The 16,771-nt window shown below is 50.0% G+C and overlaps 1 protein-coding gene across 1 annotated transcript in view; it reads right to left on the bottom strand.

Moving 5' to 3' along the window:
* Positions 1-15,093, bottom strand: part of Ppm1f (protein phosphatase, Mg2+/Mn2+ dependent 1F) — a 28,705-nt gene extending 13,612 nt beyond the window's left edge. Inside the window, exons 1-3 of the mRNA XM_048452409.3 lie at positions 15,011-15,093; positions 10,194-10,462; positions 2,779-2,924 (exon numbers count right to left, since the gene is read on the bottom strand). Of these exons, the coding sequence (XP_048308366.1) occupies positions 2,779-2,924; positions 10,194-10,396 (349 nt within the window). The 5' untranslated portion in view covers positions 10,397-10,462; positions 15,011-15,093. The remainder of the gene's footprint in view (positions 1-2,778; positions 2,925-10,193; positions 10,463-15,010) is intronic.
* Positions 15,094-16,771: the final 1,678 nt, after the last annotated feature.

Here is a 16,771-nt window from a genome sequence, read left to right as displayed (position 1 = left end):
TCCCAAACCCCAAAGCAAGCAAGCAAGCAAGCAAGCAAGCAAGCAAAAGCCCAGTTAGGTCTGGGGATGCAGCCTGGTGACAGAGTCTCTGCTTAGCACATCCGAGGCTTGGGCTAGATCTCCAGCACCACAAAGAAACTACACGGCAGCCTAGAAATAGACATAATGTTTATAAGAATGTGAAACTGTTTATGATTTTAAATTAAGAAAATGATAATTATATATATATATAGATAGATATTTGCAAATACATGAAAAAAAAATCACTTAGTTCCAGAAAAAAAAAAAGGCAGAAATGATCTCTGTATAATCAAGACATAGGCAGTAGGATCCCAGGAGCTGTATTTGTGGGCTTCCCAATTCCCCATATGTATGATGTTTTAATAATTTTCTAATTCCCCATTACAAGTGCTTGCCCCCATGTGGCCTTGAACTCTGCTGTTTCTTCAGCCAGTGAGGCTCAAGCCACTCCTCAGTGTCAGACCTGGTAGGCTGCTGCTACAGAGCTGAATTCACACTTTAAAAGAAAGAAGGCCCACAAGCCTAGCTTCTAAAATGAGACCACTGAGGATCAAGGACTCTAGGGGCTGAGCTCTCAGGCCTCACTTCATCTCAACGCATAGTCTTCTTGCCAGTCTGGGTGCGTGTGGCAGAGCCACCGTCTAAGAGGGCAGCTAAAGTTCAGCTACAGAAAACCACAGGGTTCAAACATCAAAGCCCATGCCAGAGGGACAAGGAGAATTGGGAGAAGTGTCCTTAGTCGGAAGTATAGCTATGGAAGAAAAGGGAAGGAGTGAAGGAAGCCAAAGGGAGCCACAGAAGAAAAGCAAGGAGCAGGGAGAAGGATAAAGCCAATTAGAATCCTCCATCAAGGTGGGGGCAGGAAATCTGGTCTGCTGCAGCATCCAGCAGCACTGTCCAGGACACTGTACAACTCAAGCACTTAGCAACAGCCGTGGGTGTGGCAGACTGAGGAGCTGGAGAACTGACTTTATTAGGCCCAGCCTAGGGACCACAGCTCTAAATGTGACCCAGTGCAAACTCCTGATGAACTGATGTGCTCCTTATCCAGCCAGCTTCCAACCATATCACTCCCTAGGTCTTTCATTCTCTCTTCTGTAGAAAGCTGGACTCCTAAAACTGCCTCGGGTGCTGTTGTGGTCTCCCTGCTCCTGGTATTTCGGAAGCTTTGGGCATGCCAGGACCTCTAGGCCTGGACTGCCTCTTTTTCAGTCTTAGGTTACACTGCTATTTCTAGCAATAGGTTTAGACTTGAATTTTGCTCAAGCAAATGAAGGGCAATTAAAAAACAAGGCCTACAGTAATACCCAGCCTCAGGCTCTTGGAGCCCCAGCCTGACTTCTGGCCAAGGGCTATAGCTCTGAGCCTCTGTGACTACCTGGGAGGTCTATCTTCACAACAATCCCAGGGAAGCTGCTGGCAGATGGGCACAGAGATGCTATAGTCACATGTCTGCCTGTGACAGTAAGCCTCACAGAATGTGCTGATACAGCTGATACAGCTGGGCAAGAACAACTTGGAGACTACAGACTTGCCACAAGTGCTCAACTCCACAAGCCAAGGCCTGCATGGAGGTTCTGGAACCGACAGGGAGGGTGCGGCAGGCTCCACCCTTCTCCATAGGCCCGGGTGGAAGGCCTGGCTTCTCAGCTGCAATTTTCCTTCCTACCAGCAGGTGATGCTCCCTCCCATCTGGAGGGGTAAGGAGGGGGTGTTTGTTTCGTGGGGCCTGGTGGCAAATGCCACCAGGCTGGAAGCCTGCTGGCTTTACAGAGAACAATGGCTGCTGTCATTGTGAATGTCTCTCCCAAGCAGAGGCCATGCTGGGATGAGAGGCTGGCAGGGAGTTGTGGAGGGGTGGGGAGGGTGGTTGGTAGGCACAATGCTAGAGGCTGCAACTGTTTCCCTTTTTCTTCTATTGGGTTGTTTCCCCTTCTACACATGCCCTAAGGCTGACCTCAAAGAAGGCAGCAAGGAAAGAGAAGCAGCTTCCTACTGTCTGGAAAGCGTGGCCCCATAGCCTGAGTGGGGCATTCCTGCAATAGCCATTTCCTTCCTGACCCTTGTGGTCTCACAACAACCACTGTCTTGCTACAAGACTAAGAAAGAGAGACACACAGAGGAAGAGCCCTGTATTCTTAGAAGGAAATTCTCTGCCAAGTGGCCTGGAGGCCTCTGGGCACTCACTCCCAGCCCCTGGGCCCCTCTGGTTGTGGTGTCCCATTGTAGGGCCCACCCACTGATGGCTGCAGCTCCAGCAGCAGCAGATACGCAAGCCTCTACCTTTGCCACCTGATGATTGTGGGATCACTGAGTGTTGACATCTAATGGGCTTCCACCAAGGTAAGTCAAGGCAGGGAGCCTAGACAACAGCTGCTCCCCTCCACGGGTGGACATGTCACGCTGCTGAGGGCCTCGTGTCAGCCGAGGGGAAACAGCGGGTAGAGGTGAAGCTAGCTGTGTGGCTGTGAGCCAACACACATGTGTAAATAGGACAAGTGTTGGCCATTTCTAGGGGCTCTGAAGCATAACCAGGAGAAGACAAAGGTGGTGCCTGGTACCAGCCAGATGCCTGTCTCTCTGGCCGATTCTGCCCTGGGTGCTGGTCAGTTCCCACTGCAGGTTTTCTACTGACATATCATGTCTTCTTTGTACTTTGTCCTTGCTGTCTTGATGGCACCCTGGGCACTGACCTTTAGTGTCAACCTGAGTCTGTCACTTGCTAAGCAGTCTCAGAGCCATATGAGAGGAACTCACAGGTCACAAGGGCTCTCTCTTCTTCTTCTTCTTCCTCCTCCTCCTCCTCTTGTTCAGGCAACTTCTTGAATTCAGAAAGGTCAATCTGTAGTAGCTGGGAAACTGCCTTGTGGGTCACAGCTGCAGCAAATCGTGGGGGAGCGTTCCTAGGGAGAAGACATAAGAGGAAGACTGGAGCAGCTCCCAGCTGAAGTCTAAGCCTGGCACCCCCACCTTGGAGATGGAGATGATGGCTCATACACACGTCCCGGGTGTCATAACAAGCAGGGGATCCCTGCATCCAAATACCTGGAATGGGTGTTTACATAACACCAGAGGTACACTATCTGATAGGATCTGCTGAAAAGGTATCCTTGAGGCATGCGAACCTCAGTGGCCAGGAATCCTTGGGACCAGGACATGCTACGATTTAAACTGCATTCCCCAACTCATATGCGGAAGGCTGAACATCTATTGACTCAGATGGGATCATTCTTTTAAGTAGGTTCAAGGAGGACAGCACTTGCAAAGATGAGATTATGGTAGAGCGGGATGGGCCCCTCCTTCAATATGACTGGCTTCTTTGTGTAAAGGGTGAACACAGACACAGATACCCCATGAGAAGAAAATTCTGTAGCTAGAGGATAGGGATGCAGGGGAACCCACACACCGAGGAACGCCCAGGATGATCTGAATATTACAGGAGGGCTCAGCGGAGCTGACACTTGGCCTCTGTGACATGACAACTATGCTGTCTGGTCCGCACGCCCTGGGCTGACAGCCCCAGGGAACGGCTGCTGGGAGGAGGGGTCCCAGGTAAGAAGGGAGCTGGGATGGGTCAGGCTGGGCCACTAGAGGACGGGCTGAATGATGACTGCTGATGACAACAGACTAGAGAGGCCAAAGCCTAAGGGCTGGGCAGGGAGCCTCTGTGTGAGGAAAGAGCAGAGAAGCAAAGGATCTGATGTGAGCAGTCAGGCGGAGGGAAGTGGAGCCACCAATGAGCCCAGCTGGGACAGGGAGTCAGGTTCTGTTTCCACAGGTTCTGCAGAGTTCAGGAGACCTGGGGAGCTGTGGGATCATGGTTCGGCAGGAGATAGAGCCCAGGAGGAACGAAGGCTGGGAGACCCAGCTCCAGAAGGGTTGGTGGAGCAAAGAGTGGCAAAATAGGGGTCCTCCTCGGGACCACGGAAGAAAGGTCTGGAGGAATGTAGACTGTTCCGGAAGTCACAGAAGCATGGGAAGGAATGTCACCTCGTGCTGACAGCAGTCAGGAGAGAGGAAATGTCAGTTTCCTGTTGGGGCCTTGGGCAGGCAGCAGCGCAAATGGGACAAAGGACCAAAGACAAGAGGCATCTGGGAGAGAGACAAGTCTGCTGTAGCTGGGGCAGTGGATAGTGGGCTGAGATCACACGTCTCTCTCCACTGGGCTTTGGGGATCCGGTTAAAAACAGAGGCCCCGAGTCTAAGGCAGAGGGGTCACACTTCCTGGGGCACCAAAAGCTTCTAGGATGCACCTCAACTTCAGAATTTGCTCCCATGTCTGGTGGGGGACCCCTGAAGCTAGGTATGTGCTCTAGCACAGTGTGCCTATTCCAAAGGGCATCTGGCTGAGTCTTCACGCCTGACAGCCTGGCTTTTAAAACTTCTTTAAATTAAAAAAAAAAAAATTGAGATAGGGTTTCACTTTGTAGCTCAGGCTGGCTTATAGCCCACGCTGGCTTCAAACTGGGGATTCTCCTTGCTTCAGCTGGGATTATAGCTGTGAACACTATGCCTGGCTTTTATGTGTGTATGCATGTGTGCATAAATAGGCGTGTGCATGCGCATATGCATGCTCCTGCAGAGCCCAGAGGACAGCAGATGTCTGGCTCTATCACTCCCTATGATTCCCCTGAGACAGGGTCTCTCACTGACCCTAAAAGCCAGTGAGCTCCTGGGATCCGGCTGTCTCTCCCCTAATCCTGGGATTACAGGTACATGCAGATACTTCCAGCTTTCAGGCGGTTACTGGGGATCCGAATGTAGGTTCTCACGCTTGCACAACACTCTGACCCACTGAACCATCATTTCCTTAGCTGCTTTACTGCCTTTATTGTTGTTTTTTAAACACAGTATCTCACGTAGTCCAGGCTGGCCTCAAGCTTGCTAGGTAGCCAAGGCTGAGCTTGAACTCCTAATTCTCCGACCTCTGCCTTTTCAGGTAGAGAGCCAGGGTTACCAACATGGCAGGCTGACATTTCACTTTGATGAGAACAATGACCTTCTGAGAGGCTGGCTGATGAGTCATATCCTAAGGCGAATGGCCATCTACTGATGGCCTTTAGCTTTAGAGAACTGGGGATTGAACCTAGAGACTCCTGCAGGCTAGGCAAAAGTCTGTCACAGCTTTCTTTTTACTTTTTGAGCCAAGGTCTCACCCAGACCTTCAATTATGCCCTGTATTCTAGGCAGGCCTGAGCCATCAATCCTGCATCAACCTCTTAAGTGGCTGAGATTATGGGACAGCACTGCCAGGCTCTGCTACCGACGGCCTTTGGAACTGTACAATGGGCTGAATTTTTCAAGAGAGAGAGAGAGACTCAGGAAGAGGCCTCTGAAGTGCCTTTGAAAAACGACCAGCCGAGATGGGGCGCAGTTCAGTGGTAAAGCACTTGCCTAGCCTGCTGAGACCCTGGGTCGCGTCTCCACCCCACTTCTGCCATATTCCCTACCCCCAAATAAGGAAGAGTACATCTGGGAGAAGCCAAAACATGAGAACAAGCTCCCCGTGTGAGGCATTTCCTGCCAGGCGCTGGGCTTTCCTTCAGAGGCAGGGAAGGGGTACCTGCTCATCTGGTGAGGTCATGCTGAAGCTTCCTGCCTGCTGCCTGCTGCCATTTGATGGGGGCAGGGAGGCAGCTTCCAGCCTTGGAGACACAGACAATGCCTGGCCTCTCGCCACGAGCACTTCCTTCCTGGACAAAGCTTCTTCCTTATTCCAGGGACCCACCCAGGGATGTGCTCTGGAGGCCCTCAGCCCTGTCACCGCACCACAGATGTCAGCTCTGAGTCTGGGAGTGGAGCTCTTCGACTCAGCTGGAGGATGCTGCGCTGAGGACATGGCCACCTCAAGGGTTACACTATGACGGGGTGAAAACGATGTCTAGGTAATTACAGTGTAAGTTTTATATTGCCCAGGGACCTAAAGATGAGACAGTGAGGTCAGAATAAATGGAAAAGAAAGGAAAAGAGTGTGCAAAGCCCAGAGGTCAGATGTATGACTTCCGGATGGTCTCAGAGGAATACCACTTAAAAGTCGAAAAGAGCCAATGGATCAACCAACGTATTAGAAGACCTTTATATCCACAAAGCTAAACTGGCTGTGGAGACATGAGCAAGGCAAGAGGGTCTGTGAGGCACAGAGTAGCTATGTGTGCACACACGGGTAAATGTGAACTGCTGCGTGCGACGCAGCTGATGGATGAGCCTCACATCACAGGTAATGGTGATGAGTACCCATGTCTACACGTAAGAGAAAATGCTGGAAAAGAACAAACAAATCCATTTGGAGGGCTGGAAGACAGACCTTTAGTTCTGTACTAAATTTTTGTCTTGTTTGTTTGTTATTTTCTTTTTTAAGACAGGGTTTCTCTGTGTAGCCTTGACTGTCCTGGAACTTGCTTTGTAGACAAGCTGGCATCGAACAGAGACCCACCTGCCTCTGCCTCCCGAGTGCTAAGATTAAAGGTGTGCGCCACTACACCTGGATTGTACTTAATTTTAACAGTACACTTCTGGTTTGTTTATTGGATGCACACAGGGCCAAAACAGGTCCTTGGAGTTCTGTGCCACCCCATCCATCTTCTTCATTTTTTAAAAATTGAAAATAACATTTTAACACAATATTTTGATCATGATTATTCCTTCCCAATATCCTCCCCTCCATCCAATCCCAAGGTCTTCTCTCTTTAGAAAACAATCAGGCAAATAAAAAACAAACAAAATAACAACAATAGCCAAAGAAAAAGCATGAGAAACACACACACCACACACACCATTAAAAAAAAAATACAAAATCAGAAACCATGTTACACAAACAAAAGGCCAGGCAGTAAGATAAAAAAAAAAATGCCCAAATAAAGCAATATGAGACACACACACAAAAATCTACAAAAATACCATCGTGTTGGCTATCTATAGCTGGACATGGGCTTGCCTGTAAGTCTGGTTTGTAGCCCAGTGAGACTTCATTGGAGAAAACTAATTTTTCCTGGGCAAGTGGTTGTCAACTGGAGACAGCTTCTTGCTAGGGCTGGAAGCCCATGTCCACTTTCCCCTTCAGCACTGGCACCCCATCTGGCTTGAGCCTGTGCAGGCCCTGGGACTACTGTACACCAGTCTGTTGTGTCTGGAAGACACTGTTGCCACAGCGCCGCCCATCCCCCTGCCTCCCACTATACTGCCTTCTGGCCCATCCAGCTTCTAACGCAGGGTTTTTGCCTATCATTGACCACTTGCATGTACCTCAAACGAGTTTTGACCTGGGGCTCTGTGCTCCTCCCTCAGCCCTCATCAGGGGTAAAACAGCTCCTGCTATGGCCATCCCTGGGCTGTCTGCTGTTGCTAGCAGCCATTAAAGCCTTTACATGCCTCCCCTTCCCATCTCACTGCTGTAAAGCAACACCAGCTCTTCCCATCCAGGTCTCCCCAGGAAAGTCCTTCCTCGACACCACCTACCCCTGGGAACCTACGCACAGCTTAGAGGCCCTGTCATCCCCTGGGGGTTAGGAACCGATCCCTAGCCCAGGCCACGTGTCCTTGCCATCCCAGCAGCTTTTCCCTGTCCATTCCCGTCTTTCCGGACTTGGCTGTCTTTCTGGACACTCCTAAGCCCTGCAGGTAGCAAGGCCCTTTGTGTCTATGTAGAAGGTCCAGTGGGGCTGCTCTCTCCTAACTGCTTCACCCCTGCAGCTCCCAAGTGTGGCTGTGCTTCTCTGTCCCCTTCCCTCACTTCCTGTACTCAAGGCTTTTGACCATGAAATGGTCAGTTCTTTCTCACCCGGGGGATGAGTTAATTTATACCACCTGTCTCCAAAAGACTTTCCCCAAATTAAGCAGCAACATCACATGCATATAACGCGGTCACAGAGCAATACTCGTGGGTCTGTGGGGTCCAGGGTAGACATGGCTCTGAAGCAGACTGTGCGTTGTCTACTGTGCTAGGGTCCTAGCAACTGTTGCTGGGTGAGCAGAGATGGAGCTGATGGGCAGCAAGGAGGCAAGGAAAGTACATCCCCAGGGGACACGGAGGTGACAACATGCCGAGGCTAGACATTGTTCTAGCTTTGGGATATCTGCAGAAGAGTCATGAGCAAAGCTGACAGTAAGAGTGGTGGGCTCATTCCCTGGTGAAAGAACGGCCAGGCGTGTACGGATGCTGTATGGCCTGCCAGTCCTCTCACCTCCATGAGTTACCCCTTTGACTGACAGTAGCCTGGCCGCAAGAACCTGCACCCATCTGAGCAGAGGGGGCAGAGATCAGATCTGTCCTTTACTGTCTTTCGTGGCATAAATCCTTCTAGAGTGGACAACCGAAGGGGAAGGGCCACAAGGGCCAGCCCAGGGGACAGACTTGCAGTCCCTCACAAAGGCACTTCTCTTCTTCCAGTCTGCGGAGTGGCTGGACCACGCACCTCGCTGTGCCTGCACACCTTGCATCTGGGAGATGGGACAGCGCCAGCTGCCTCTTGGATTGTCCAGGCTTGAAAAGCTGTATGTGGCCCGGCCTTGCCCAGACCATGAAGCCAATCTTGTAGCCCACTCACCTCTGTCTTAAAAATGGGCAGAAACAGGACTTAGCTCTGAGCACCTAAATTAGTTCGGTTGTGTACCCCTCAACAAAGGCATGAAGACCTAAGCCCTAGTGATCCAGAATGTGACCTGATCTAGAATTACAACCTTTATAAATGTAATTACTGTACAGTGGGGCCATCCTGGGGAAGGGCAGCCTCTAATCCAATATCTAACTTGACTAGTGTCCTCCAAGGAGGGAGCCCTAAAAGGAGAGGAACCCGGGGAGCTAGCTCAGCCGGTGAAACAAGCATGGAGACACGCACTTAGATTCCTCCAAACCCCATAAACATCTGACTGTAAGGCTGGACACCTGCAATCGCAGTGACGGTGAGATGGGAGGCAGAGAGACGTGGGCATCTCTAGAAATTTGAGGGCCAGCTAGCCCAGCCTACATGGCGAAGTTCAGGCCAATGAGAGACCGCTTCAAACAGAAGGTGGATTGTTGCACTGATACCCAAGACTTTCCTCTGCTCTCCAACATACACTGCTCATACCCATACAAAGTGAAAATTAAAACAGTGAGGACACACGGGCAGGGAGGATGCCACATGATAATGAAGGCATTTACTAAAAGTCAAGGGGCACAAGTTGCCACAAGAAAGAATAATAGAACAATCTCTCCCAGGGCCTCCGAGAAAGCAAGGCCTTGTTTGCAGCTTGATTTTGATTTCTGGCCCTCATACCTGTCAAAGGACAAACTTCTGTTTTCATTACTTTATTACCGTGGCCACAGACTACACAGGCATCCTTAGCTCAAAATCGTACTTTCTGTTTCTTCAATTACTTTTAGCAATGAGTTGAAAACATTAAGTGAAAAAAGGTATGATCTGGAGAGATGGCTCAGTGGTTAAGAGCATTTGCTGTCCTTCCAGAAGACCTGGGTTCTGTTCCCAGCACTTACATGGTGGCTCACGACCATCTGCAGGCAGGCGTGTGGTACATATCTGTATGTACAGACAAAATGCTTGTATGTAAAATAAAATTAGTAAAAGAAAAAAGCCCACCTGCAGCAATAAGAAATAAATACCTTTAAGCAGGTGTACTATTCTGAGCATCATGGTACTTAGCCATGTGCTTGTCTTCCGGGAAGAGTAACCATGTCTGTCTAGCACACCTAGTCACTAGCCATTCAGCAGCTGTCTTAGAACCACAGCGTTCAAATGGCCCTCATTTTACCTAGCAATAGCTGCAAAGCACGGGGTAGTGATACAGTGAGGAGAAACAATAAAGTATTTCCTTTAAAAAAGATGGTGGAAGTTCTTGGCCTAGTAAGGAAAGGAAACAAAAGAAATTCAAAAACGCCCCTTCCCCAAACATGCTGAGATTGCTAAGATCTATGCTGAAAGACTCTTCTGTCAGTAAAACTAAAAGACTAAGAAGCGGCATGGTCTATGCTTCTGAGTGCTTGCTATGGAGGAAAAGGCACTGAGTAACAGGGCTCATCACTCTCGGCACTTTTGGGCTCTACCAGAATGTGCCGCTACAGACAAGGGGCGGCCCTGCCACTTTCTGGACTTAGGTCCAGGTCAGCACCTGACATACAACGCTGCACCCTGCTCCTTCCCACCAGGCTTCTCCCTTTTGCAGTAGCCCAGGCCTACCTGCTGCCCAGGAAGCCCATTGCTAGCTCAGCTAGCTCAGCCTCCACCTCTTCCTGGCTCAGTACTGTCCCTGGGACCTTCCATGGCAAAGGGCTCTCCGGGCTCAGTGGGGCTGGGAAGTCTTGGAGGAAGGTGTCCAGGAAGCCTGGGATCTCGCTGTCACGGGCCATCTGGCCGCTGTTCTGTGGGGCTCCAGAGGCCATGCCCAGTGCATCCCGGGGGGCTTGCAGCTAGGCTGGGGTGAGCTGGTCCCCAGTCAGGTCTTCACTCTGGGGAGAGATGTCAGAGTATCAGGGTGACAGCTTCTGCAAGATGAGGAGTACAGGTGCCCTGCTTTGTCTCTCTCACCAGGAAGCAAAGGTGAGGCCGGTACCTCAACAAGCCCTGGGCCTCACAGTTCAGGGAACACAGCTAATGGAGTGGTAATCCCATTTAGTATCTGACACGGGTTCAAGTGGAGAAACACACACACACACACACACAGAGTACAGCCTCAGGAGACGGTATCAGAAGCAGGGCAGGAAGACATCTCAAAGAAGTGATGGGGGAATGCATGTTCCCTGCAGAGTGGCGGGCAAGAGCAGAGGCAAGCAGGAGAGGGACACTGGGACCAGGTCATCAACATTTAACCAGACCTCAGAATGCCAGTAGCCAGGAGGGCCCAGGGAAGAAGTGATGCCAGCATGGTAATAACTGACCAGCTGCCAGAAAGGGACATATGCCAGGCTGTAGAGATGGTGGGAAACAGAAGAGCCAACATACAGGGGCTGTCAGTGCATTGTTATTTGAGAGCCAGAGAGAACTAGGAGCAAGGGCTCCCCAGGTACCTCTGGGGCTGCCTGATGGGAGAAGCAGAGGCTAGTCAGTGATAAGGGGCCTTTGGGACATGGTCAGGTCTCTTCATGGCTCTCTAATAGGAAGTGTGAGCCAAGGGTTTAGAACACCTCAGGCTCCTGAAGCTGGGGACATGGGTTCCAGCCTCTTCCCACATCCTTATGGACACTGAGGGCTCTGTAGCTGCCAGGTCCTGGGTGAGCCCCCAAACTCTGCAAAGTCAGGTTAAATCCCCATTTCACCAAGATTTGGAGGTGGTCCCTGACCAAGGTCTCAGGTAAGGTTAGGACTTGGGGGAATGCCTGTCTGAGCTTCAGACTGTCACTACCCACACCAGGAACCACCAGGAACCCTATCTCCATCAACATACCAGCCCTTTCAGATTTGAGGTTCACAAAATGCCCAAGACTCTCACACGTCAATAACTGTACCCTACCCTCTTCCCTGGGGCGGGATTTTAGTTCTCATTTGGCTCAGAGTCACCTCCAACATGGTCAACCAGCCTTTCTATACTTAATGTCCATGCCTTGCAGGCTGGTCCTTCAGTCTGTCACCCCTTTAGATACCTGATAGCCCAAATGGACTCCTATCTTCCTTTACAATCATTCAGCCTCAAATAGTACTTGAGTGTCTCTTGTTTATGTCTTGATTTTCCTTTCATATGCATGCAAGGCAAGTCCAGTATCACCCAGCCACATATCAACCCCTTCTGCCTTTCTTTTATGACCTCCTATGATACGCTTTGGTTCCTCCCTCCCTCGCTCCCCTTGGTGTTGGAACAAAGCTCCACCCCCATCACATCTGGGCAGGTAGCCTCCCTGCCAGCATCTGCTTACACAGGTCCCCTCTCTGCAGTCACTGATTTTTGCCAGGTACACAGCAGACCTGGTGTAGCTGTCCACTCACTTAACACCCCAAGGATGTGGCACCTTTTGGAGTTCTACTTAATATTCTGGTTTAGGAACTTTCATCAGGAAGAGTTCAATGTGTTTACCATCAGAGGGAACAAATGGTGATCTTTATGGTGATAAAATGGAACCAAGATCTGAGCACCCCAAGTTCTAGGCAGGAGAAGCTGGAGAGCAGCTTCACAGTCCATCTCCCTCCGGAGGCCTTTCAGATTCTAACTACCAAATCCACCAGGTGGAAAGACAGGTGAGACTTCTAGAACCATGGGGTGTGTCTAAGCTTTGCTGTGAGGGAGGGCTGAGGTGTGAAACAGGGCTGAGGAAGCCAGGACAACTCAAAGCACAGTGGCAGCAAGGCTGTCCTCACTTGTAACAAAGTTTCTAGTACCAAAAAAAAAAATAAAAATAAAAATAAAAAAATTAAAAAATTAAAAAAAAGGAGAAAACACAAAGAGGGAATGGAGAGGCATTTCAGTTGGTAGACTGCTTACTTGGCATGCACAGAGCCCTGGGTTCAAACCCCAGCACAACATAAACTGGGTGTGGAGGTGGGCACTTGTGATCCTGATCCTGCACTGAAAAGGTAGGGGCATGAGGATCAGAATTCAAGACCATCTTGGGTTACATGCAGAGCCACAGGTCAACCTGGGATACAGGAGACCGTCTCAAATAACACAAAACTAAACAAAACCCAAAAAGAGAAGTCGATGCGAGAGGGGTTCCATTACTGAAAAGACAAGTCGGGTCTGTTTGGGAGTCTCTGAAGTGAGGCCAACTGCAACCGTGGGTGGCAACATTCTATCGGCTGGGGTCCTATACTAAATAAATCAAGTATACTAGCTGAGCCCAGCATCCATCTCTTGTTTCCTCACTGTGGACTCAATGTAACCAGCTGCCTCTTCAAGGTTACAGTGCCTTCATGGACTGTATTCCTTCAAACTGAAAACCAAAGTAAACCCTTCATTCCAGAAATCCCTTCTGTCCAGTATTCTTCTGCAACAAGAAAAGTAGTTGATACAAGTGATAAGCAAACAAAACACAACTTCTCCTTCTTCTTTCAGAGGCGGCAATAAAGAGCTAATTTGTTTTAAAGAGAGACACAAAAAGAAGCTATAGGCTGGTGGTGACACATGACTGTAATCCCAGCATTCAGGAGGCAGAGGCAAGAGGGTTGTCTCAAGTTTGAGGCCATTCTGGTCTACATAGCAAAATCCAAGTCAGGCCAAGCTACAGACGTATGATCAAGCAGAACAACTCAGCTTAAGGGAATGAGAGATGACAAGCTCTCTGCTGCCACTTGCAAACTAAGAGACTTGGAGATGATGCAGTAGACAAGGAGAAAGGTGAATGAAAGGGAAGACCCCAAGAGGCTTCGTGTTCAACTTTCCCATCCTTTGTGTGTATGGAGTCAGTCCCATCATGCTCATAGGTTCTGGAACACTCCCTTTGTCTTGACTCTGCAGGTCCTTTTTGTGTTTCCTTTCTTCCCCTTGGAAGTCAGGGGTTACCCTTTCCCAGTTTTTTTTATTCCTATGGGGCATACCCCAAAGTATTAAAAAACTCAAAAGGACACAGAAAAACACTTTAAGAATATTTTTTTTTTCTCTGTGGTGCTGGAGATTCAACCTGGAATCCTGTGCAAGCTCAGGATGCTCTCTACCCCAGCCATGTCCATCCCCCCCCCCCCGCCACTTTAGCTATCTTTAACAGGCCATTCTGCCATCCCCCCCACTTTATCCATCTTTAATGGGTCATTTAGCCACAACAAGGATAGCCATTTTACTATGCAGCCATTTTTCTTTTTAAAGGGTTGGTATTTTTTCAATGGATCAGAGCTCAGCAAAACTGAATAGCCATGGAATATGCAGCCTGAAGCCTGGAGCTATCAGACAGGAAACAATAACATTCCCTTAGCACACCGATAGCAAAGACAGCCTTTAAGACAAGGTTGGCTCCAGGTGACATCACAAAGGGCTTCTAAAAATTAATCTGTTGTGCAAGGTTTATGGCTTTTAAAACAACTGTTTGTTCTGTCTACCTCTCAGAACTGTGCATGTCATCAGGACACACTGCAGCTGAGAAAAACAAGAGCTGGGGGAAAGTACTACTCTAGGGTCACAAACGAGAGATATGACCAAGGCAAGACTCAGTTGAGGGCTCTGATGCACAGTGACTGGGCCACTTCCACCGGATGGTTGCAGAGAGAAAATTTTGACTATGGGAGGGATATGGGTATGGAGTCCGTGAGGTAGAGACGGGCTCGCGTTCAGTTCCTCAGGTGGGTACAGTTCACAGAACTTGTTCCAGGGCATACTGTGAAGACATCTGTTACTAAGGAACCTCCAAGTAGAAGGCCTTGGTGGAGGAGACCACCGCCTTCCGCTGGGCCTTCCCTAGATGTTAGTCTCTGTGCAGAAATTCCTACAGCCTGGTGCCTTTGCTTAGGGGCCAGCCTGAGACCACATAGTTGTAAAGGTGGGGCCCCAGGCTCTCATGACCTAGGCTCTACCGCAATCTATCTAACCGGGTTCAGTCCCAGCCTGCAAGCCAGGCGTTAACTAAAACACCAGCTTTAAACACACGCAGGGGAGCCACGGGGCGCCAGGCATTCAGGATGAAAATGTGGTCCCAGAGGGGGCCTTCTCTGGGAGGGCTGAGGGCAGGCCGTGGGCCTCTGGCCCTTATGTTTGGGCTGGGGTGGGGGTTGAGAGATCCTAGAAAACGGAGGACTGTCACCCTTTGGTACTGTTTAGTCTCACAGCTCAGCCCCCTCCTGAACCTCGGTTCCAGTCACACCCCATAGGGTCAATGGATTCCCAGTTGTGTCCTTAGGTCCCCATGCTTTGCCTCTGTTCCGCAGGGTCCAGGCTGCTTGCCCCGCTCTTTTGCTCACTGCTAACCCCATGTCTCTCGGGTTCAGGCACCCGAAACCCGTCTTGGCCTTAGTGCTTTCTCGTCTCTCCATTTCGTCCTCAGTCTCATTTCACCCTCATGCACCTCATGCCCCACCTGACCGTTAGCATAGTCCGAGTCTTCCACCCTTGCCCTTCATCCCTAGCACCCCGCGGGCCTCACCTGCCAGCTTGCCGCAGTGCTCCCCACGAGCTGCTCTGGGTCGGCCCCGCCTACTTCCCGTCCAGGGGCGCCGCAGGCTCTGCGCAAGCGCAGTCAGGCCTCAGGCGGGCCCCTGCTGCCCCCTGGCGGCCTCTTGGCCCTCTTGTTCTTGGGAGGAGATGCGCCCCATTCGCGAGTTGCTTCACTTCTCTGTCTTGAGTAGGCAGAAAGCCCCCCTTGCTTCACAAAGCTCAGAACCTAAACAACTTGTGTGGTGATTAGTCACAGGGCAGGGATGTGGCTACATACTGCCTAGGACTGGCCACTCATCAGAGACAAGAGGCACAGTCTTCTAGGTTACGTGTTTACCTTTTATTTTTAAATGAGAGGGTCATGGGAATGTTTTCTTTGAAAATCAAAAGGAAATAAAAACCTTTAGGTTAAAGAAAACATTCATTTGATACCAGCGGATGTGTATAATACTGTGTGCAGTGTGGAAGCACCTTTTCAGGTTTCACTGCAGTCCTGCCCATTGGCCCATGATCCATGTGGTCAGGGTCTCTGACCCTTTGTGCCTCAGCAGGACTGCCTGTGAGATAAGTAGCCAGTAGCCTGAGGCCAGGGCTATCAAACAGGAAATGAAAACACTCGCTTACTACATTGGGTAGTAAAGGCAGCCTTAAAGACAAGCATGGCGGTTAGGTGGTGGTGGCACACACCTTTAAACCCAGCACTTGGGAGCCTGAGGCATGTGGAGCTTGGTGAGTCTGGGGTCAGCCTGGTCTACAGAGAGAAACCCTGTCTCAACAAACAAAAAAACAAGGTTGGTTTCAAGTGACATTACAAAAGAAATTCTGCAAATTAATCTGTTGTGAGAGGCTTATAATTTTGTAACAATTTGTTTACCCCTCAGAACTGCGCTAACAAGTACATAGCATCAGAACACACTGACTCAGGGAACTAAGGTCTCAGGGAATCCTAGACTGGAAGGCTTCAGGGAACGAATGGATGACTGCTTCGAAAGGAATCACCTCCATGGTGTGGGTACCAGGGGTGGGTGGGTGTGCATGGGGAGACTGTCACCGTGCAAGTACAGTAGTGCTTCATTCAATCTGAGCAAGGTTTGAGACCACTGAGGACGATGGCTCAGAGGTGACAGCCAAGGTAGGCACTAGGAACTTACCTCGTTAGGCTCTAGGTCAAGGACATACCCACAACATTCCTTTTGTCCTGCTTCCAACGTAGTTAATGTCTTCCCTTTTACCGAAGCTTACAGCTTTTACTCGTTAGCTATACCAACTAGTTTAGCCCAAACCTGTGCTTCTCCAGCAAGGACACCCAAGCTGTAGGGTAACGCCAGCAGGTCCCAGATCTCCCGGTCATGTCTCTCTCCCTGCTTCCTTAAAGTCTTTTCCAGAAGCCTGCTCTGAGCATTCTGCAGGTGGCGACAACCTCCCTGTCACATCAGCCCATCTCACCAGACACATCACACTCTGGCTTTAAAAACTCTCAGTGATAGGTGGCTGGCTCCCTCTTGGGTACTGATTGTTCTCATATGGATAGGAAGGAATGATGTATAGGTAGGTCCATGGCACTTCTACAGTGCTGGGAGGGTGCTGCATTTAAGGAAACAGACTTCCTCATGTCAGCGTGCACTGCAAACCCAAGGTAACAGAAATGGTATCTGCAATGACAGTGGGGGACAAGTAAAGACAAGGAGGGCCAGTTTGAGATCTCGCTTGCCTCATTCAACACAGGTCACCTGGCAGCTCTGACCTCATC

The sequence above is a fragment of the Myodes glareolus genome, chromosome 2 (assembly GCF_982192425.1).
Source record: "Myodes glareolus chromosome 2, mMyoGla1.1, whole genome shotgun sequence".
Taxonomy (NCBI): Eukaryota; Metazoa; Chordata; class Mammalia; order Rodentia; family Cricetidae; genus Myodes; species Myodes glareolus.
Note: the sequence above shows the minus strand (reverse complement) of the source record. Positions and strands in the feature narration are given on the sequence as shown.